The 24,344-nt window shown below is 40.6% G+C and overlaps 1 protein-coding gene across 3 annotated transcripts in view; it reads right to left on the reverse strand.

Moving 5' to 3' along the window:
• Window positions 1-6,199: 6,199 nt before the first annotated feature.
• The window catches only part of SERPINB12 (serpin family B member 12), a 35,505-nt gene continuing 17,360 nt past the window's right edge, over window positions 6,200-24,344 (reverse strand). For all 3 annotated transcript variants that reach the window (XM_044240971.1, XM_044240972.1, XM_044240973.1), the window contains exons 2-8: window positions 17,302-17,487; window positions 15,086-15,220; window positions 14,272-14,412; window positions 12,637-12,754; window positions 10,647-10,789; window positions 9,519-9,686; window positions 6,200-8,571 (exon numbers count right to left, since the gene is read on the reverse strand). In XM_044240971.1, coding sequence (XP_044096906.1) covers window positions 8,167-8,571; window positions 9,519-9,686; window positions 10,647-10,789; window positions 12,637-12,754; window positions 14,272-14,412; window positions 15,086-15,220; window positions 17,302-17,469 — 1,278 coding nt within the window. In that variant the 5' untranslated portion in view covers window positions 17,470-17,487 and the 3' untranslated portion in view covers window positions 6,200-8,166. The remainder of the gene's footprint in view (window positions 8,572-9,518; window positions 9,687-10,646; window positions 10,790-12,636; window positions 12,755-14,271; window positions 14,413-15,085; window positions 15,221-17,301; window positions 17,488-24,344) is intronic.

Genomic DNA, 24,344 nt, shown 5'->3' on the forward strand with positions numbered 1-24,344 from the left:
ATGAACTATGAGAGACTGTGGACTATGAGAAACAAACTGGGGGTTTTGGAGGGGAGGGGGTTGGGGGTTAGGTGAGCCTGGTGGTGGGTATTAAGGAGGGCATGTTTTGCATGGAGCACTGGGGGTTGTACATAAACAATGAATCTTGGAACACTGCATCAAAAACTAATGATGTATTTTGTGGTGACTAACATAACGCAATAAAAAAGATGATCATTAAATCTCTGCATAATGAGTTAGTCTCCTTTACCAATATTTGTTCTTCTGGTGGGACTGTTCCATCAGGTTTAATGGAATCCACCTGATTTCAAATATCTGCGCACGTAGTTCAAATCTACAGGCATAATAGTAAGGCACCATTTGTTTTACAAGCTGTACTTTACTATTCCAACAGAAGAGGGTACTCTTGAACCAAGAAACATTGCCTTCCTAAAGTAATGTCATTTTAGTCCTTTTTAGCCCCCAAATTCTATACATTTCAGAATGAACAGAAAAAGTTGTCCAACAAACGTGCAAAACTACTGTAAGAAGAAAATAGTGAAAATCAAAACTTTTCAGTTCATAAAAATGTTCCCCAAAGAATCAACCATGAGCCAAAAAAAAAAAAAAAGCTACAACATTTTACCTTATGAGTTAAATACCACTTAAAAAGCACTGTGGGGACACCTGGGTGGCTCAGGCAGTTAAGCATCTGCTCATGATTTCAGCTCAGGTGATGATCTCACGGTTGTGAGATCGAGCCCCTCTGTGCCTAGCAGAATCTCTTTCTCTCTCTCTGTCTCAAATAAATAAATAAAATCATTTAAAAAATTGTGAACACAAAGAATGCTTCAAATCATAATTGCAAAAAATTAGAATGGAAATGAACAACAACAACAAAAAGAAATATGTGTCATGATTATCTTTGTTCATTACTGTTTGGGGCTTTGATTAAATTTTCATCTGGTGTTATTGTTACTATTCTTACTTTTCTTCTGTTAATGTTTCTTGGATATTTCTCCTATATCATTACTCTAATCCTCATATTCTTGTTATTGTGTCCTATTAATAGTGTATAAATAAATCTTTGTCTTTTTAATTCAGTGGTCTTGTGATTGTGGAATTTAACTTACCCACATCTCTAGGACCTTAGACTTACTGCCACCTTGTTTTACATTATGTATACACTATGCCTTCTTGTTTCTTGTCTTATTGATCATATTTCTTTGAATTGATCAAGTATTTTTCATTCTTTTTTCCCTAATGTTTCAGCAATTGTGCATTCTATCTCAACTGGTTAACCAACTGGTTAACCTTTGGTATAACACAAATATTAAACATAAATTTCTATTAATGGAAAAAATAATGAATACTGTTTTTCTGAAAATAAATAAATTGGAAAAAAAATTTCTATTAATGTCTGAAGTCAATCTCTCTTCACTCTTCAATCCCACCATCTCCTACTTCTCATGTTGAGACATGTGAATCCTCATTTTTTAATAATTAATTCTAATTTAAGCTTAAGTCACATTTTACTCTTTTTTTCTTTTTTGGCATCACAGTTATGCATGGCTCACTTTTTCCTCTTCAATTCATCTTTTAAGGCTTTTTTGTAGTAGAGCTTGCTTCAGGTTAAAGTCTACAGATAGTCAACTAAGAGCCCTTGTTCACGCATTTTTTTTAAGATTTTATTTATTTGACAGAGAGAGATCACAAGTGCGCAGAGAGGAAGAGAGAGAGAGAGAGAGAGGAGGAAGCAGGCTCCCCGCAGAGCAGAGAGCCCGATGCGGGACCCGATCCCAGTACACTGAGATCACGACCCGAGCCGAAGGCAGAGGCTCAACCCACTGAGCCACCCAGGTGCCCCCCTCATTCACACATTTTGCTATCACCAGTGACTAATAGTTTATATAGGTACATACTTCAGTTAGATTTCCTTTCTCTTGGAACTCCAAAATATTGCCCTGTGTCTTCTTACAGGGCCAAAGAGAAACCTAAACTCAATCTGATTCTCATTCCATTTTATGAATTCTATTTCTCTCGTCTCACAAAGCTCTTAGAATACTCCCCTCTTTCCCTGATCTTCAATAATTTAACCACAGTGTGGAAGTGCAGGTTCTCAATTGTCCCTTTCAATCAGCATGAATTTTTTTCAATTCTCTGTATTTTTCTTTTATCTTTGAGTACTTCCTCCCTTCAGTTCTCTCTGTTCCTGAAATGCTCACTGATGAATGTTGGAGCTTCTTTCACTACCTAGCATGGCTCTTAACATACTTAAGTATCTTCTATCTCTTTATCTGTCTCTTCTATGTTTTGTAGAACTTCGAGGTTCAGTCTTCCAGCTGTCTCTTTGGCTGTGTTCATTCTGCTGTTAAGTCCACTTACTGACCTCTTATAATAATTAAGCTTATTTCCAAGAATTCTAAATGAGTATCTTAACTTCACTTTATATGTCTTAAGGTATTTTATCTAATCTATTAACTCTGTTGAGGTTGATTTCTTGCTTTCATGTGGTTATTTCCTTCAGACATTTGCTAATCTATGTCATACACTTATCTCTGTCTTTGAGTTTCCCTGTTAGACTGTCCATGAATGCTGTTTTGCAGTTACCCTTGTCCTGTGTTAGCAATTTAGGAGTGGAAGGTTCTGTATGTGCTCCTGGCAAGGATACTAGCAGCTTGTACCTCTTGAGTGGGAATTTGTCCTCCTCTGTGACAGTAGCAGTCACCTGGGGACATGGTGATGCATCTGTGACTCAAGTGGACCTGCTTACAGCCAGGGGACAAAGACCTCTGCCACTCAGTTGCTTGGCACAGGGCCAGGGCAGGAAGACTCACACCTGCCAGGTGACTCCTACTTAAGAACTTGAACCTGGCATCATGATGATTGCCCACCCCATACTCCTTCTGCCCCCCTGAATTTTCCACCTCAAAGCTCAAAGCACACTGGAACCTAAAACTTTATCTCAGCCCTCAAAGGGCATACTTGCAAAATTTAAAAAATGGAAGTAAATGTCCTCTTATGTTCTTATTTCTATTTGGAAGAACATAAAGGGCAGTGGTTAGAAATCTACTGTATATTATCCAGCCAGACTGCCAAGTTCAAACTCTAGTCCAATCATCTGTGACCTGGGTGATCTTTTGCCTCAGTTTCCTTATCTGTTAACTATGATAACCCACTATGATCTGTTAACTAATGATAACCCACCTCTGAGGAAGATTGAGAGAGTTAAAGGGGCTAACACATATAAAGGTTTTTGATCAATACCAGTATGTGTAAGTACTCAACAAATTTCAAGAACTATTACTGTTCCAGTTCAGGGATTTCATGACTATAGTCTTCTGGATATTGAAACTCACCCCATACCTAGACCAAACATTAAAAAAAAAAAATAGTGCCAAAAGGAAGAGTCACAACTGCCAACAATTTGGGGACATAATTAGAACTTAAAATTAAGAATTTCTCTTCTTACTTTGGCTGTCAGTTGAAATCATATTTTTACTAGATGTATTTCTTTACCTTTGGAGAATTAGACTGCATTGGATTTTGCTCAAAGCAACATGAATTCAATTTCAGTTCCTCTCATAGTTATAGCATGGTGCCAGGTGCTGGGGATTAAACACACCATGGTCACCTGTGCAGAAATACAGCTAGGAAGGATTTTCTGTTGCATTTACAACTTGACTGAACAGGAAATTCTTTAATCCTGTATTTTTCTCTCAAACCTGTAGACTAGGTTTTAAACCTAGAAATTTAACACAACATGAATTTTTGAGGAGCCTCTGATTATTTATCCTTTATAAGTGAACATGTTCTTTTTTGCCCAAATGTTAACAGAATTATTTTCTCAGCCTTTTATTGTTACAGTTTCTTAGCAAGTCTATTTTTGCTTACTTTTCTTGGAAATCAATCCGTGTAATCAGGTGACTGTCCAACGTAAGAAAGTTTTCTTTCATTGTGTCTTGATTATTAATTTCATGCCAATTAATATGCTTGCTTTCTCAGAAACACCTAACCCTTAGGTTTATCCTCTGTTCTCTGTAGCTATGAATTTCCCTTTTATTATTTCCTATATGTTCTAAAACAAACACTGAAATACACCCTGTTCATCACTAATTAAATTTTCCAGTACATCAGTTTTGCTTCTTTACTGCCTCTAAATTCTATTTAAATTCTGCTACTGTATTTTTAGTTCCCTGGCAGTCTTTTTATATTTCATCCAGTTTTTTCACACCTTGTCACAATTTATCTACCGTTTATCTTCATAGATTTCTTCTCCAATTCCACAAATGTCCTGCCTTCTTCAAACCTGTCAATCATCCCAAAAAGTTTTCTAAAGTTCTCTTCAAGTTCTTGCCACAAGTCATTTTCTGAAGCTTCAGATCATTTTTTTTTTCTCTATATCATGATGTATTCATTCCTTACTGGGCACAAATTTTTTTAAAGCTCTATATGTTCTCCTCATTTACATAACCTCGGACCTGGGATGATCTATTCAAAACCTATATGTGTCAACAAAAGGAATGTGGGTTTCCACCAGATCCCCTGTTGTGCATTTGGTTGCTTCTCAAGTCCTTTCACCGAACCGTGGCTAAAACATTATTTGATGCATATGATGGATGACATAATTTAGAAGGGAAACAGTGTATGAGAATATGGGAAATTTTTAATTAAATTTTAAGCATATAGAATACATTGGTAGGAGGTGTGTCTCTTAAATAAAATCTTGTGTTTTATATATTGAGTAAAAAAAAAAAAGAATAACACAGTAGATTTGGAAAAACAAGAACACAACACGAGTAATGTGAATGAAGAAAACGTCTGATGTTGGCATTCAACTACGGAGCAAGCAAACCCAATGAAACACCGCACAGTTTCCTCACACATCATCCCAATCATAGGGCCTCCACCTAAGGTTAATGATACTGTAATAAAAAAAAAAAAGGCCACACGTCCAAATGCAAAAGATAAACAGCAATCAAGGATGAAGCAACATATGTTCTGGCTTGCTCCAGCTCAAGAAGAAGCTGGGGAGGAGTCTGAGGGGGAAAGATACATGAGGTAATGTATGAAATCATAAGGAGGGCTGAAGTCAAAATAAAATAGAATGTTCAAATCCTGTGACCTGGAGAGCACTAGAGAGCCTATTGAGTACGACACGTTAGTGGTTCTCTTCCCAGAATGCTTATACTCAGAGTAAATGAATCAGTTGTTTTGGAATCTACATTGCCTCATTTGTCTTACCTGTCAACATTGCTGGGTGGAGGGAATCATGAATTAGAAATGGAGGAGCTCACTTCCCAGATTTGAATGCTCTGGCTGATTTTTTAGCACTTACAGAACATGCATGGACTTGCATGTTCTCTGTGCCTGTGGCTGCCATATTAAAAGGTCAGTCTCACTGGACTGGCACAAGAATGAAGAGTCAAGAACTCCTAATTTTGAGCATAATCCCCAGTTTCTCATAGGCTTCCATATACTGTATTCCATAGAACTAAGTTAGAATCCTGTCTTCCCTGTATGGTCAGACTCTCTGACACTTCAAAGACAGGGGACAAATGAAGTATACGAACCCAACAACATTGCCACCAGCATTCTTTCTGTCTTTGTCCCACCAAAAATACTCTCCTTGTGAAGTCTAAACTGCCCAAGGTAGAAAATGCCAATACCCTCTCTTCACTTTCCTGTGCGTTGTATGGGGGGAGTATCAATCAGTCTTCAAATGGCGGCAAAAAGAAAAAAACTGACAAGAAAGACAGAGGCTGAGACCACAGCAAGTACAAAGGAGAAAGGTAGCTGTCTGGAATTTAAGCTGGCAAGGCTCTTATGTTTCTGAACCCCAGTGAAGCCAGTAATGGGAGGGAACGAAGCTGACTGACACAGGGGTGGCACTATACAGGGAACCACTTGTTGAGGTTTTCCTTCCAGCTCTTAACTTGTAGTCAGTAGAAACGTCTTCCAAGTTTGATGACCCACTGGATATCACTCCTAGATTTTAGAATCATTGCAAGCTTTCACCTTTTGTGTATGCCTTCATATATAATTATGGTAGAAAGTTAAGAAAGTTTTTCTGGCACAAGATACATCTTTCCAACATAAACGAGATGAATGGTTAGTTTTATAGAGTATGTATTTCTATATTTGGGGATGAAAAAAATTAAAGCTAGGTTTAGGTCACTAAAAAAGTCAGTTGGCACATAAAATAACGTACACATTTTAACTGACAAAAGTGTTTTATTTACTAAGAAGAAACATTTTGATCAATTGAAGATTAGTAAGTTTACTGGTTCACAGAATCTCACTCTCACTCTCATTTTTATAAGGAGATACACTTTCCCTTTGTGATTAAAATTCTGAGAGAGCCCAATACAATGAGAAGATGTGTTTATCAAGGAAAAGAATAAGAACATAGCGATGCCGGACAATGCCAAACCTTCACAAAGGTCATAGTTATTGAGTTCAGTATCCAACAGCAATGACAGGTCAGGCATGGAATCTTCAAAATGTTAGCCCCAAAAAGAACCACAGAAGTGACTACATATTATATTATCTGACATAAATTTGACCCATGGGACATGCCTTCTGTGGAAGGACTTGGGAGAGCCACCTCAAGCTGCCTCACATTATCAATGAGGAATTTTTTATACCACAAACAACCTTTGACAATGAGAAGCCTGTATGAGGAACATGGAACTTGTCCTTCACAGCACAAAGAAATCATTAATATAGAGGCAAACAGGGGGACAGGGGCCAGCATGACTTAACCAGCTGAACTTAACCTACCTTCTCTTGCAAAAACCGCCACAGCCACCCTTAACCAACATGGTGGCAACTGGGAGGAGGACGCTCATAGGGCAGGGCAGGGCAGGGAAATGGGGCCATGGCCAAGACCAGAAATTCACCTTGACAGAATGATTCTCCACTTCCTTGAGTTAGGCATTGGTAATAGTCATTCCAGAGCATTCAGCTAAGGCAGAGATCAAGAATTCAGACAGACGTATCAGAGAATGAAAGTCCAGTTCTAGAGTCTTAAACACTTGGGCATCTGGTTTTCAGTAGACTAGAGATTGATATGAAGCCAACGGCCTTCTTGACATAGATTTCCACATGCATCATGCCCAGAACCAGGCCAGCTCTCAGGACATGACCCAGCATAAGGCCTCCAGGAGGAAATAGGTCCATGTGGCAGACTCCTGACTGAGGGGGTTAGGGAGCCAGCAGTCTACAGGGGGGGCAGTGCTCCCCTGCCCCACCTAACTTATTGGGTATTTAAGAATAACTACAGAGGCGAATTCTCTGAGGAAGGGGTGAAAAGACACAGAGGATCATGCTTCATGATGATGGCTCCCCTCCCCCACCTAACTTATTGGGTATTTAAGAATAACTACAGAGGCGAATTCTCTGAGGAAGGGGTGAAAAGACACAGAGGATCATGATTCATGATGATAGCCTAGGAGACTCAATAAGGAAAGCTGAGACTAATTTTTAAATCCACTGCCGCTCCCTTAGGTCAATGTCAGATTCGCAAAACATGTCCTGACCTCCACAGAATGAGTGCTGGTCAGGGCAGGCTTCCGTCCTTGAGCTCTCACTTAAATCCACCCCTGGTAGGTGGATTTTTCCTTAGGTGAGAAGCATCTTACAGGGCATCTTCCATGCAGTAGAAGAAGATGGGAGAGAAAGAGGCAGGGCGTCTTGGCCAGCAGCGACCCCTGGTTTTAACTACCATAGAAATAGAGCTGAGTTTCCAAAACACATTCCATTTAAACATTTCCTCCTGTTGCCCATGTTAAAGTGGTTTCTGAATTTATCCTCCCCTAGAAGTGGTCTAATGACTTGAACTTCCAGGATTCCTTTATATGGAGGTAGGGAACTTAAAGTCAGTACATTACACTGACCTTCAAGGTCACAGAGGGTGAATTATATGCTTGAAAGCTTAGTGTGGTGAAAGGTTAGGGAGGGAGCCAGAGACTTTGATACTAATGGACGTAGATGAAAGTCAGCTACAGGGTGAGAAAAGGATCAGGACAAGCTCAGGCCAGTGGCAGGAGGAAGGGGGCATGGAGCTGTGGCAGAATTCGGTCAGCTTTAGATATCAGCAAGAACGCAAATTCCCATGTTATCGCCAGCGGGAGACCATTCTGCCACTTTCTTCCAGCTCCTGGGTTACTAGACAGTGTGCTCCTTTCAGGGAGAGCAGACCCTGCCATAGAATAGAATAGTTTGGGTTTTGTTGTGTCTGATGAAAAAGAGAAAAGGGTGATCGGCAGTAAACGTCACCCAGGAAGGTATGGACCTTACTGTGCCAACAGCCCCACTGGCAGCAACTGCCTGGGTGCCATTTTCATTCACCTCCACAAAGGTTTTATGGAAAACTTTTGAAAGGTACAAATTGGGACTTGGAGAGATTCCAGTAAGATCAGCCTTCCCTTCCTCAAAGATATCCGTGATGCCCATGTCCTGTAGAATAGAATTGAGATCATAGCTATCTTCCAGGGTGAACTGAGGGAAGGAGACGTCTACTGTTTCTTCTGACATATTCTCTGAGCTGCTCCAGGTCACTATTTTTTCATGAGTGATGTTCCTTTCAAGCTACAAAAGGAAGGAAATAATATTTAAGGTCATATTATGAACCAGCAATGGATGTCCCAATTACTTCAAAAGGCTTGAGTATATTTCAACAGCCAGTAACAATCTTCAAGGTCCTTCTCTAAGCCTCAACCTACTCTGATCTCATTTAAATCCCTCCAAGCAATTCTCTGGAGTCTTTAGAAGTCACAGGACAATTTGAGTTCTGGTATCCTCTGGTGTCTGACAGACTGGTGTCTGGGTGTCAAAGCCCAGCAAAACTCCGTTGACCAAGTTGAGTGAGCTTGGTCATGCCTTAACATTTTAAGGTTCAATTCCGTCTTCTATAAAATGGAGATAATACCATTAGGCTCTTGAGGGATTAAACAAAATGATGTATGTAGAGTAATTAACATAGTGCCAGCACACGATACATTTTGAATCATGGCTATTGTTGTGATTCGCTATCCGGGTATTTCTCTCTTCCTCTGTCTCCATCTCTTCACTGCACATAACAACACACCACTGAGGCTCTCCAGCCTTCACTGATCCCCAGCTCACAACCACTTTATCCCAGTACCAGATCTCCACCCTGTCAAGGCACTTGCACCCAAAAACAGAGTTCAGCTAACAGCTCCGTTCCATGAGCCATAGCAGAAGAATCCAAGCAAGAGGCCAGAAGTCAGGCTATTGAGCATTTGCAGCAAGTCTCACCTCACTCCATGTCCAGATCACTTGGTCTGGAGAACCACTGCAGAGAGCTGTGAGATGGGAGAGGAAAGCCCTATCCAAGGCTTTTGGCATTTTCTAAACCAATGAGGATGAACTCTCTCACTGAATTCAGATTCTTACATATTATCTGATATCTCTGATAACTGAGGTGCCATCCTTCCTCAGGCAGGTAGATGGTTAATAGGGCTGCTCTCCAAAGATTGACAGTGAAGTATTTTGTAGAGACAGTGAAGACTTACCTCTTCCAGGCCCTTCACATTATCTGCAGAGCAAGAAGGCAGCAGGACGAACATGCTGAGTGCCCCCTTGGTATACCTCATTTCAAGGATCTGTGCCTTCAACTCCTCTATGAAACCGATTCGAAACAGGCCCTTTTGGTTCATCATCTTCACAGTCCTCTTTTCATTCTGCAGTGGACAAGATAGAAAGTCATGGAACAGTCATGGGAAGCTCGTGCACCCCCATGGCCTTCATCTCTCCTGAAAACGGGGCTCCACTAAGATAAGAAGCATCTTTACCAAAAGCTCTGAGCCACACCAGTGACCCAACCCATGAGTCCTCTGCCCACTGATCAGCCAGCCCGTCCTTGCCAACACCTTATTTTCCCTTGGTTTCCATAGCTTCTTCAGCTCCCAAGACAACTCGTTGGTAAGCTATCTATCCAGGCTCTCCCTACAGCCTAGCCAAGGGATATATCCCCACCAGCTTCATACCTTCTGTGTCTGCACCACCCAGTCTATTGGCCTCACCTGATCTCCTGACCCCTTCTTACCTTCGTTGGCCTGGAGATTTGGTTAAATGATAATTATCTACATATTGAATCACAGTAATTCTTCCATAGGTTTCCATCAGATCAAAGGCCACCACCCCAGACACCTCATGATTATGAGAGGTCATCAATCGACAGATGAGATGCACAGTGCTTGCGAAAGGAACACAGCTGACAGGTGGTGGGCTGGGATCCCAACCTTCCCTTTTCTCCATTCTACAGCTCAGTGGCTTAGAACATGAGTTTTTGAGATAAATACTCACAGATGTGAATGCTAATGCATGAATTTAGCCATGTAACATAACCTTTGCATTCTTTCCCCTCAACTCCTAAATGGGAATAATAACATCCATTTCCATAAGGATATTTCAGGGAACAAGTGAAATAATGAATCGAAAATGCTCAAGGTGGTGCCTGGCACCAAGATGATCAATGAACTTCTGATACTGATTTTTCTAATAACAAAATATTCTTATTATATTGTATGCTTTAACCCAGAGACCTAAGTTTTAGAGTTGAGTACACATACTCTAAATCATACTTCTTAGTGAAAATTATGAGAGAAATATCTAGAAAACCACGTGCTATAATAGCATACCTCATTTAGAGAGAAAGGGGCATCAACTGTGTTTTTAGGGTCAAAATATTTTTCCCATTTGGCCTTGAAGTAAACAGCATTCACCAACACCAGCACCGTCGCACTGTCAATTGCATCCTTGTTGAAGAGTTCCTTGATCTTACCTTAAAAAATGTTTCAGAGAATATCCTGAATGTGAATTGTACCAGAAGTATTCAGGTAGACAGATTTTCCTGAAGGCTGCTTCCCATCCCCAAGGCTAGGGCATGTCTGATTCAAGAACTAACCTAAGAAAATGACGCCACTCACAGTACAGTCCTGGATGTGGTGGAGGTGATGGGGTGTATCGTGGGGGAGACACACTGTCTCTCAACCCCAAGAAGGACCCATTTTAAAGCCTTGAAACTGAGGGAATTTCCTTCCATTCCCTGAGTCACTGTGGTTGGAAATTGCCATGAGACATCCTATGCCATTATTTACTTGTCTTTTTTTTAATTAAGTTCAATTAGCCAGCATATAATACATCATTAGTTTTTGATGTGGTGTTCAATGATTCGTTAGTTCTGAATAATACCCAGTGCTCATCACATCCTGTGCCCTCTTTAAAACCCATCACTAGGTTACCCTCCTCACCTCCATGATTTACCTTTCAAAGTAGACCCTGACACATGATTATATTATAACCTCCTTGAGAAACAGGACTATTGGGTAAACTTCCTATCTCAAGTGCTCATCACAGCAAACAGTATATGCTTACATATGAACAAAAATGCACATAAATATTCTAGGCCAGGTCGGTAGGGGCTTTCACATGCCTCCTCTCATGCCAGCGCATGTCAGTTATGAGAAGTAGGTATTGTTTTCCCTTCTTAGAGAGGAATACACCACAGCTAGTGAGAGGGAAGGCCACACAGCCAAAAATCAGCAAGGCTGGCTGAGATCAGTCCTGGGGCCTTCCCACTCTTGGTCCAGCTCTGAGGCCCCTTGTACCATAACACAGCCCTGAGCCAGACTGGAAAATCCCACATGGTCAGGCAATCACCCATTTGCAGTACGCATTCTTTTCCATGCAAAATACCAAACCATTGGTTATCTGAATACATGCCTAGTCCTTAAAGATGACTAGAGCTTTCTACAGCAAGACTTGAACTTAAATGCCATAATAAAAGACTATGTTGACATCACCTACACTTAAAATACTGCCGGAGAGTTAACTAGTGACTTGGTATACGTTTTTTTAGTGCACATGCTTTCTTCTTGGCAACTGAGTGGAAAGTTGAAGAAATGGGCATTTTTGCAACATATGGACCAAGTTAGGAGAAATAATTTTCGAATTTGGGTGCTTCTCCCAGGACAAGGCCAGACAAGGGAGTTCTATATTAAAAAATTATTCCATTTTATGTTGAATTCTAAATTTCACTACTCATCACTATCTCTAAACCCTTCACCCAGAAAACACCTATGTACCTAGTGAAACGTTGAAAAAAAATGGATTTAATTATTTCCATTTCCTTCTGAATAACTAGATTTTCTTTGCAACATTTCTACTGACCGTTTTTTTAAAAATAGAAACAGCTGGGACACGTGGGTGGCTCAGTCACTTAAGCGTCCGCCCTCAGTCCACATCGTGATCCCGGGACCCTGGGACTGAGTCCTGCATTGGACTCCTTGTTCAGAGAGGAGCCCGCTTCTTCCTCTGCCTGCCACTCCCCTGCTTGTGTGCGCGCTCTCTCTCTCTCTGGCAAATAAATAAATGAAATCTTAAAAAACTTGGAAATAGTTAACATCCCACTGGCATGTCCTTGGTTGAACGGATTTACCCTTTTATGAGGGAGCAAAGGAGAAACACAGCATCTAAGCGTGTAACTGTGCACTTGCAAAACGGGCTTTGAACACAGCCCATGCATGTGAGTACCTGGTCATGACAGACTTGCAATCTGAGACACCGGGCTGGCTTTTCTCCTTTTAAATGGAAAAGAAGACCAGCCACAATGTGTTTGGTCTTTCTTACCTTGGGACTGAGATTCAACCCAAAAGTTAATCTGTTGTCTGGACTTCTCGGAGTCCTTCCGGAAATCAACACTTTCAATGGTCGTGTGGTAAAATTCAATCACGCCATCTAAGTATTCCTGTTAAGTTGGAATAAAGAGAGATAATACAGTGAAATCAGATAACTGTGCTAATAAGTATGAGGCAGTCAGGAGAAGCCTAATGAGAGAGATGGTCATTTAAATGGGACGCACGTGGTCTCTGTCTATCCCCCACTCTTAATTAGCCACGGGCCTTTCATTCATCGTGGTGACAATTCAGGATATAGAATGCTTGTTAACAGGATTTTGGGGTGACTCAGTTGGCTAAACCTTCAATTCTTGGTTTCAGCTCGAGTCCCGCGTCCGTCTCTGCGCTCAGTGCAAAGTCTAATTGAGATTCTTTCCCCTCCCTCTCCTTCTCCCTCTGTACCTCCCCCTGCATGCACTCTCTGTCTCTTTCTCTCTCCAAAAATAAATAAATAAAATCTTTTAAAAAAAGAAAAAAGAATGTCTATTCATGAAGCAGTCTACAGTTACAAGGGCACAAGCTGTTGCTACCAGGTATCCTTGAACGTCCCATTTGTGGAGACCCTATAACATCAGTATTAAGTTACTTGAGAGATTTAGCTGCAAAATGCCTCTATTTTTAAGAATTAAAACCCTACTTAACGGTAACAGTTTCCAGAGCGATAAAAACGTTTTGGAAATTGGGTGATGTTTGCACAACATTGTGAATGTGATCAAGGCTAACAAACTGTTTACTTAAAACTGGTTAAAACAGCCATTTTTACATTACATGTTACTACAATTACAGGGTAATATACCCAAATGACTGGCGTGTACAATTTTAATAGGTGAATTGTATGATATATGAATTTATACTTCAATAAAGCCAGTTCAAAAAAAAAACATCTAAAAGCTCATTCTCATTGTTGAGAAAACATACTTCTTTCGGCCAAAGGAGGCTAAGCCCGCCCCCTCACTAGACCAGCCTAACCACCTGCATCACACATTTGCCTATGGTCACACCCCTCATGCCCATTGCTAAGTATGTGGCTCCTTGCAAGGGTGAGAGAGGAACCTGATGGGTCTTGCTGTAGGTACACGCTGCTTAGCCACAGGGAGGAGCCAGATGCCTTTGACTCCAAACGCAGACTCCTTCTGCTATACCGCGGTGCTACTGAGTACAATTCTATTGAGGGGTGGCCTCAGGGTGGCATGAAAGGGGATTTTAGAGATGTGCTGGGGGAAGGGGGGGAGGGGCAGGAAGAAGAACTACCAAGTGCATCTACCAGGCACCTTTACTGGGAAAGACGGTCCCAACAGAGAAAGTCATTACCAAACCCACGTGTGCTCCAAAGTTATTAGGGTCACACGACCCCCTTTCACCCACAACAGGCCTCCTAAGCTGCTCAAGTTGAAAACTGGCAGAACCAGGGCAACCAACAGTGTGGGAGAGAAAGAGGTGGGTCCCGGGGAACCCCCAGTCCACAGTACATCACACTACATGTCAGACAGGATTGTGGTCCAGGTGCCCGGTGAGTAATCCAGCTACTCCCTGATTTTTACAACGTCTGCCATACAATAGTTTTAATCACCAGCCATGCCGAACTCACCGGACAGATCTGGAATTCCTGCTCTCCGTAAAGCCTATTGGCAATACTTAGGGTGTAATCAACTCGGATCCTGTCTATCTTGGAGAGAAGCTTCCCGAAGTAGCAGCTGAGCAGTCCACTCTCATCTCTGGAAGACTCAGCCTGACAAAAGAAGAAAGAAAATGGGACCGAATCAGGAGAGCAAAAGGCCACCAGAGCACATTGTCATTTCATGATGTTACCATGAGAGGGAGCAAGCTGAGATGAAGAGAGGAATGGAGGGTGGGAAAGGGTCCCAGGGGAAGATCATTGCTCCCACTAGGTATCAAGGTCCTCCAGGAACGGTACATCTGGGGACTCAGCAGTGCACACTGTTTTTGAGTTCAGTGTGCCTCGTTTTCCTCTATATTCAAAAATATAGAAGAAAAAGACAATCTTCTCTCTACCCTCCTCTTAAACTTTCTAAGGTACAGGGATACATAACCTGGAGAATATCTTTCCCACTCCTGGTATGAGGCAACCAATAAAAGTATATTTCCCCCATGAAATAGATAAGGAGAGGTAGAGAAAGAGAGTGAGACTCCCACGGCTGATTCCTGCCCCTTCCTGCCCTTCATCCTCCACCATGCTCTGTCCTGGGGACCTGTGACCCAGAAAAGTAGTTTAGTTCTGGGGCTTTCCTCTAACTGCCTTTATCATGAGTAGAAGATACCAGATCCTACTCTTTAGGAAACTAGCTTACAGCCACCGACATAAAAGATACATATTGCCAAATAGAGCGTAACCAGGATGAGCAGTTCACAAGAAGAGGGGCAGGAGTTCATGGTTGGCTCACCTGTAGGGTCAGAGGCTCCATTGTTTCTTTCTGTGCCTCCAGAGGGCTGTCACCGTGCACTTGCTGTTTTTTGCTTTTCAGACAGGGATCGGGTTCTTTTCTTTCATTCTGGGAAAATTCATTGAAGTGTAGTACCTGCGTGAGGACAGCGATGGGGTTTCTCAGATGATACGAACCGGGAAATCTGAACAGCTTCAGAACCTTTTTATAGTGTGGCAGGGACAAGGACTCCAGAGTCAACCCCGCAACAACAGTGCAAAGCATAGTGGATGATCCTTTTGACTTGGTTGTGAGGTGGAATGGAAGGGAAGTAAACTGCATGCAACCCCCGGGGGTCTGCACTTAAGAATGAATAACCCAACTAAAAGGACGTCCAGGTCTCCACGAGACACACATGGCTGTGGAGCTGGTCAGACTGTTAGTGTAAAATAGTCATTGGATTTGTGAAGACTTAGTATGAAAAAAAGAATTAAAATATCTCATTTAAATTGCTTGCTTGATTACATGTTGATATGATATTTTGGGTATATTGGGTTAAATAAAATATACTATTAAAATGAGTCTCACCAATTTTTTTTTTTTTACTTTCTTGTGGCTGCTAAATTTTTTTAAATCACATGTGGGGTTTGAATTATATTTGTGTTAGCACTGATCTAGAACTTTCAGTCAATGAAGCAAGTGAGGGCAGTGAAAGACAAGTCACCCAGGGCATTGCAGGAAAAGTAGGAGACAAAGGCACATCTTGTGTTGCTTGGGACCGTTTTGCTGGGCAAGTGAAACCCAAGTGCTTGGAGAAAGAACCTCTGACACCTGATGGGGAGGATGTCAATGACAGTCTAAAGCTAAGTTCTCCTAATGGGATATTAATAGAAGTAAATTAATAAAGCAGAATAACTCCAAACACATTCTACCTTAATCCAAGAATTCAACTCCTCCATATTAGGGACAACAGACAGGTGCCTGAATAACCTCTGTGCTGTGTGTGAGATCCATGGAAGTTAAAAGACCAACCTCAGGAACCTGAAGATTATTTGGGAAGTTGTTCTTGTCACATTCATTCGTTCATTCTACAGATTTGTATTGGAAGCTGCTATTAGCCAAGCATGGTTCTAGGACAAAGATTCTTGCCATCTGGAGAATTATATTCTAGCCAGGTAGGCACATAGTAATGAGCTACTGTATGCATTATGTTGGAAGATGGAAAATGCCATGTCAGGGAAAAGTAGGTAGGGTAAGAAGTCATTTTATGGGGTGAGGAGTCAGGATGCAGCATTAGATTGAGAGGTGAAGGAAGGACTGGTTGAGAAGGTAAACTCTGATCAAAGCCCTGAAGGAGAAAGTAAGTTATGGATCAGTTATCTGGGGGGAAAGCCATTAGGCAAAGGGGACGGAGCAAAGGCCCTAAGGCAGGAGTGGGCAAGCTTACCCAGGAACATGGAGGCCTGTTCAGAGGAGTGGGGAGGGGACAGGGTGATAGAGGGAGTCACCCGGTTGATGGGAAGTCAGACACTAGATCTTCATGGGCCACTGTAAGGACTCAGGCTTCTATCATTAGCTAACTTGGAAGTCCAGGTTTTGAAACGATGAGAAATAGGCTCTGCCTGAGGTTTTAAAGGATCTTTCTGGCAGCCAGATAGAGAACAGACTGTCAGTGGAAGCAAGGAAGCCCATGAGGAAGTTGCATCCAGGTTAGAAAGGATGGTGGTGGGTCAGACTCAGGGACACAGTGGGAAGCACCTACATTTGCGTTGTATATCAAGAGAAAAGCCTGTTGGAGTTAGATGTGAAGTGAGAAAGAGAGAAGTCAAGAAGGACACCAAGATCTTTTCCACTGGATACATAATTGGTGCTTACTAAATACTTATTTATGGAATAAAAGAACACATAGGCACATAAGAAATACTGTTAGTGATATCAGTATGGATAATTATAGAGCAGAAGAAGAACAGATATACAGGCAAACAGACAGACACACAGAGACAGAGAATGTGACTGAGAGAAGTTATGAGTCTGGGGAGGCTGAAGAAGTGTCATAAAGGAGGCAGAGGTTTCACTCAGCCTTGAAGAGAGAGCAAGGTGGGATGTAAATGAAAACTCCAGGGCAAATGCAGTCTTCCCCCCCCGCCCCAGGCCCCAGGCTCAGTGAGCATCATGGCTTGCAAAAGAAGGACTAGGGTCTGACTTTGAGGGTGGACCCAGAGATACCGGAGCCACACCTGGTCGATCTGCTGTGCACTCTCGCTTCTGGCCCCCAGGCGGACCATGCCAAGAGCAGCTGAGAGGCTTAGAGGACAGAAGAAGATGTTTTTATGAGGATCATCTTTGCTTATCTCCTGGAAAAGATCAAAGCAAAATTTGGTGTTGGCTGCCACGAGAGAGTCCATCCTGAAATTGATGACAGTCTAAAACGAAACACAAAACAAAACAGAGAAAACATCATGGTCAGAAGGAGATAAATAAACAGTTCTCATTTTAAACACATGAGATATAATCATATACAATGATTCCACGTGTTATTAAAAACTCAAAAACTAAGGTCATCATCATCTTGGTATATAGATATTGATATCCATATTGATATTGATACAGACAGAGGTCTATTTTCATTTAGTGATATGATTTAGTTCCCTAGAGCTGCTGTAACAAATTACCACAAACTGGGTGGCTTAAACAAAAAGAATTTATTCTCCCTCAGTTTTGGAGACCAGATGTCCAAAATCAAGGCATTGGCAGGATTGGTTCATTCTGGGGGCTGTCAAGGAGAATCTGTTTCTTGCCTCTCTTTCAACTTCTGGTGGTTTCCAGCAACTGTTGACATTCCTTGGTTTAGAGAGGCACCACAAGTCTCTGCCTCCATATGGTGTTCTTCCCTAGTCTTCTGTGTGAGTCCACATTTCCCCTTTCTTATAAGGACACCAATCATTGGATTAGGGCCCACACTAATCCAGTATGACCTCATCTTAACTTGATTAAATCTGCAAAGACCCCATTTCCCAATAAGAGCACATTCAAAGGTACCAAGGATTAGGTCTTAGACATGTCTGTGGGGGATACGATTCTATTGTGGTAAAACTTCCTTTATTTAGGTAAAACAAAGTCACAAGCAACCATGTCCTCATGGTCAAGTCTGCAACCAAGAAAACTATATCCCACCTCCTTCTTCACAGGCTATACATGGTTCTGCTCAAGTCCTTTGCCAGCATTCTCCCCCTCAACATCCTTGGACTGACAATACCCAGCAAATTATCATGGGCCATGTACTTTGTCAAGTTCTCACCTCCTTTGACTCATTCCACATGCAACTTGTAAGCCTTGAGGTGCTTCAGTCAGTCATTGATATTATTGTTCAAGAGATCATTGATCTTGAAAGATGTTGGGAGTTTAGAAGTCATTAGATTTAATACCTTCCCTTGACAGTGTAGAACCACAGTGATATGGAACCAAATTAAGGGAGTGATTCCTTCATGACAGATTCCTTGCCCCTCACCAATAATCTGTTCCAGAAGTATCAAGAAAATCTTACATAGATCTCACTTTGGACCATCCCAAAAGAAATGCTTTCTCTTTTGTCTTTTTGTCAATGTTTTGCCAATGTATTATATTTTTTTTGTCAATGTATTGCATATTTTCCAAGATGGAAATGTAAACCCCTTTATGTCTATTTTTTAATCATCAGACATGTGGTACATAGTAAAGCATTAAGAAATTATTATTGCACTGAATTGAACATTGTACATTGGTTTTAGAATCTTTCCAGCTTAACACAGGCTTTTTTAGTCTATAAAACCTAACTCAAAAAAAAAAAAAAAAAACATTAAATACCCATTTTTAAAAGTGCCAGACATATGTTTTACATATATTAGCTTTAACCCTACAACTTTACAGAGTAGATATTGTCATTCCCTTTCTACCAATGAGAAAAGAATCAAAGAATTGAATCACATATGTTGGCCTAAACTAAGTGCTCTTCCTGCTGTATCTACTATTTCTCCTAAGTTGTCCTCAGTGTAGGACAGACTGGTCAGACACATCCCACTATATATTGGTGTTCTCCCCTGCTCAGTTTAGAGTCCATTTTTATGCTTATTTTTTTCCTGCCAAACTTGTATGTGATGCATATTTCTCATTTTGTGTTGCTAAAGCTGGGTTCAGATAGATGCTTTCCAAGAAACATATGTCCTGAACTTGTCTGGAAATTCACTAATGTTTCAGACCTCAAGAATCTACATTCTTTAGGTGGAAAATCCCTTCACATCCAAAATGTTCTACAACAGTATCTAGCATTACCACTTCAGTAACAAACTTACTAAGGAAGTAGAGAAATCAGATAAATTCAAGATGGTCTGAGTCAAGGGGATTTCATGGACTTGTGTTAAATCATAAAATTTGGATAAAAAGTAGTCTCATCTTTTTTAAAGTCTTGGTCATGTAATCAAGGTTGCTATTTGATACAAATCTTTGGCACCAAAAGAAAAGGCAGTGGATACTCTGGCTCTTTGTTCACTACTATAAAAGAAGGCTAGAGACAAAATACTCAAGGCAAAGATAGGATTTGGATTGAAAATTGAATGATCCCAACCTGGCTCTTTAAATGTCCCAGCTATTTGCTCAATTTTAACCTGTTTCTTTTTACGGATGTGCCCCTGGCATCAGAGGGAAGTGTGTTCCTTTCTGGTGTGACATGCACAGAACTGAGCAGCTGGAGTCTTACCTACCAAGAACATGATGGCTCATGCAGGCCAACTCCCTTCTTGAGACTAAAAATCCTGAGGCCAGAAGCAGCAGTGACTTGCACATAATCACGCAGCTGGCTGGGAGAAGAGCAAGGCTCAGACCTCTCCATGCCCAGGCCTGCTCTCTCCTGGAAAAGATTGCTTTCTGTCCATTTCTAATTCAACTACTACCCTTATTCACTCTGGGAGCTGCAGTGTACCCCCACACTCTGTCTGCCCATTGGTGCCTAAAGAACATGGAAACTACACTAAATTTTGTGAATTTTTCACACATTCCCTAACCTGGCTCCAGCTACAATCTTGTCCTCACCCAGCAACAGTTTACTTTTCTGCGCCTCATCAGGTTCTACCCTGTAGGTTGGTTCTAAGTTTCCATTAGAGTCTATGTAGCTTAACTCTGCCCACCTTCCAAGGGAGGGCTGAGAATGGTCCTCATGGACGAACAGCCTAAAAGCTGCAGTTGGTATTGGATGCCTGTAGGTAAGCATTTATTACAGGAGAATCTTTCCTGGTGTTCTATAAACCTCTAAAATATAGAAAAATGAGCACTTAATAACTAGATTAAAAGGCCATCCAATAATCACCTTCTGAGAGCTGTTGTCATTTTGTTTGTTTTTGAATTAGAAACTGGCTAAATCTGACAGTAACCTAATTACCCTATAACCATTTTGAAACTTATTCCATGAGGACAGTCACTGCACATAGTAGCATGAGCTGACTGAGACCCAGTTTTCGCCTCTCAGAAAGCCACCATCTCATAAAGCAGGTACCTCAACAGAAGCAGCTCCCATGATCTGAGAGCATCGTGCAATCCCATACTCATTTACAAAAGGAAATGGAAAAAGCAGGGGCGCCTGAGTGGCTCAGTTGATTGACCCTCCCACTCTTGGTTTTGGCTCACGTCATGATCTCAGGGTCATGGGATCAAGCCCCATGTCAGGCTCTGTGTTCAGCAGGGAGCCTGCTTCAGATTCTACCCCCCGCCCCATCCCTCCCCCAATTCATGTGCATGCTCAATATCTCTCTCTCTCTCTCTGAAATAAATAAAATCTTTTTAAAAAAGAAATAGAAAAAGCAGAGTATTACATAAGAAAAAAATTTTAAACAGCACTCATCAAGACTTATTCTAGTATTCCTCTAGTAAAATTCAAGCAAGTAATTTAAAAATATCATGTTTTCAACATTTTAAAGCTACTTAACACTGTTCTTATTCATTACAGAGACACTCTGGTGGTCAGTAAAAGCCATGCTATGTTGTTACAACAGAAAATAAAGGAGGAAAATCTCTAAGGTCTGTTTTCTTGTCCTCATCAAAAATCCCTTTATATCGGTACTAATTTGAAAATAGTATGACCAAGCCAGTCTCCAAATCCACTGGATTTACATATGGGACCAATTTAGCAATAAATGGAAAGTAGCGATCTAATTGTCATCATACTAAAATGTAACCATAACAGATATTTTTCAGAGGTGTGTAGCAAAATACCTTTCAGATTTTAAAAAAAAAAATGGTGTGTACAAATAAGTTCAAAGAAACACTTTCATAGTAACCCAAATTCAGAAACAAACCAAATGTCCATCATCAGAAAGATAAATAAATAGCTTGTGGGTCAGGTATACAATGGAATACACAGCAATATGTCTGAGTGAACTCTAGTGCCCCATAATAATGTGGATCTCATAAGCACAAACAAGTAAAAGAAGATGGATGGGAAGAGTCCATAATAGTATAGTTACATAGAACATCTCTATATATTTATTATGTATGTATATTTATATGTAAATATACATAAATTTTATATGTATGGATGAAGTTTAATTTTAAAATGTACTCTAGATGTATTACTAAACATGGCAACAAATTTTAGAGCACTGAAAATTTATTTGTGTTTAACACAAGAACTAAGATTAGAGGGAAATTTGAAGAATAACATCTCAAAATGAAATTCAGTCTCCAGATGCAATTAGGAGTTCCCCAAGCATTAACAATAGCTACTTAACATCCGCTATGGAAAATATGCACTTCACAAAGAAGTTACTGTTTGGCGAAGTCTGAGTCTAAAGGTGGATTGCTGAGTAAGCTGCTTCTTAATAAGCTACAACTTGAAACACTTGTACATAATTTACTTCAGTCATCATTATTTCCAAACAGACTTGAAATAATCTTTAAAATAGCAAGGTCCCTCAAAACTCTGTCCAGCTCAAAGAATTAGCACTACTCCACCTATAATGACTTTATAATAGCTACCATTTAATTTGCCTACCATGTGCCTGGCATTTCACAAATGTTGTCTTAATTCTCAAACAATCCATAAATCAGAAATTATCTTCCTTTTTTTTGACCAATTGTATCAACAAATCCGTCGGTTTGGTCACCCTCTTTCCTTCTACATCATGCTGCCATCTTGGGCAGGTGGCATTTGTGCTCTGCAAGACCATGGCTCTAGTAACCCACCACACAGCTTCATGACAAGAAGATGGATGTATAATAAATAAGAAACTAATAAGGCAAATACTGATTAAAAAATAATAAAACATGTATTATTGGTTTCACTGGTGTATCTGACCAATGGCCAGCACTAAGTGCCCATCAGGACTACTCTGGACCACCTCATTGCCCAGGGGCACCTCCAGTCCCAGGTTGTTCTTCCAAGACTCCTCTGATCTGCTGAGGGGCTTGCTTCTCTAGACTGAACATTTCCTCAAAGACTTTTTCAGATTGCTTTGAAACCTCTGCAAATGTGTCATAAACATAGATTGGAACTTCATGATTACAAACAACTTTATCCCAAATTAGATCTGACTTAGGTCATTTCATACTTACTGTCCTCAATATCACCTACCAACCACAAGTTTAAAGAGTGGGGCTAATAGGCAATTTTTATTCAGAAAAAAAAACTCATTTTGATATCAATAATAATATATTATCATATTTATGTCTACAGTTCTTTCCAAGTAAGTGATTCATTATTTAGTTTTTAAGTAAAAGGACTTCAGTTCTCAAAGTCAAATTTATGATGCAGATGGCAGAATATCAGATATCATTAATGGTATTCTGCCATCTGCACGATAAATTTGAATTTTGCTCCCACAGTATTGACAAATCAATCGCCTTCATTTTCTTGTTGTTGTTGTTGTTGTTTGTTTTTTTTATTATTTTTTATTTTTTTATTAACACATAATGTATTATTAGCCCCAGGGGTACAGGTCTGTGAATTGCCAGGTTTCCATACTTTACAGCACTCATCATAGCACATACCCTCCCCGATGTCCATAACCCCACCACCCTCTCCCTACCGCCTTCCCCCCAGCAACCCTCAGTTTGTTTTGTGAGATTAAGAGTCTCTTACAGTTTGTCTCCCTCCCAATCCCATCTTGTTTCATTTATTCTTTTCCTACCCCCTAACCCCCAACATTGCATCTCCACTTCCTCATATCAGGGATATCATATGATAGTTGTCTTTCTCCAATTGACTTATTTTGCTAAGCATAATACCCTCTAGCTCCATCCACGTCATCACAAATGGCAAGAGTTCATTTCTTTTGATGGCTACATAGTATTCCATTGTATATATATACCACATCTTCTTTATCCTTCATTTGTGGATGAACTTCTAGGTTCTTTCCACAGTTTGGCCTTCATTTTCTACATGTTTTCTAATCTTGTGATCATAATGTAGGTATAGACACAGATAATAAACACACGACATCCATATTTGTTTCCCTTATCACTCTGTGAGGTAATTTTTTTTTTCCTATTTCTGTCTTCTTCCAAAACATAATTCACTTGCGGGCAGGTTCCAAGTTTCATTTTCATCTTTGTATCCCATCAGTAAAGAATACAAATAGTGGCACATAAGTACATTTCATAAGATTTTATGGCTTTATTTGCTAGCATCTGCCCCTTTTTCACTGTAAATAATTCTGACATTTGAGATATTAGATGAGGGGCACCTGGGTGGTTCAGTGGGTTAAGCCTCTGCCTTCAGCTCAGGTCATGATCTCAGGGTCCTGGGATCGAACCCAGGTCCGGCTCTCTGCTCGGCAGGGAGCCTACTTCTCCCACCCCACCACCTGCCTCTCTGCCTGCTTGTTTTCTTTCTGTCTGTCAAATAAATAAATAAATAAAATCCTTCAAAAAAAATAAGAAATATTAGATGATGACTCACTATTTCATACTCATTCTGCATACACTCTGCAGGCAGCTATAATCAATAGAGATGCTACTTTGCAGAATCAAATTTTGATTCACTTTCCAATGCATTAGAAATAGTTCACTTGTTAAAATTGGTTTCCTTTATGGTAAAAGTGTAAAAATTTAGATGAGATAGATTTTCTAACAACCCAAAATATTCTGGGGGAAATTGTTCTTCCTATACAGTAGGAAGGAAAAAATTTCTATCTCCAAAATATTTCATGTCTTATAATTTTCATAATTCCCACAAAGCTATTAAGAACCCAAGAATGAAGTTCCAACTTTATACAGATAGATGCTATAGCTAGAACAAATAGTCAGATCCGGCTAA

Source organism: Neovison vison, chromosome 3, assembly GCF_020171115.1.
Source record: "Neovison vison isolate M4711 chromosome 3, ASM_NN_V1, whole genome shotgun sequence".
NCBI lineage: Eukaryota > Metazoa > Chordata > Mammalia > Carnivora > Mustelidae > Neogale > Neogale vison.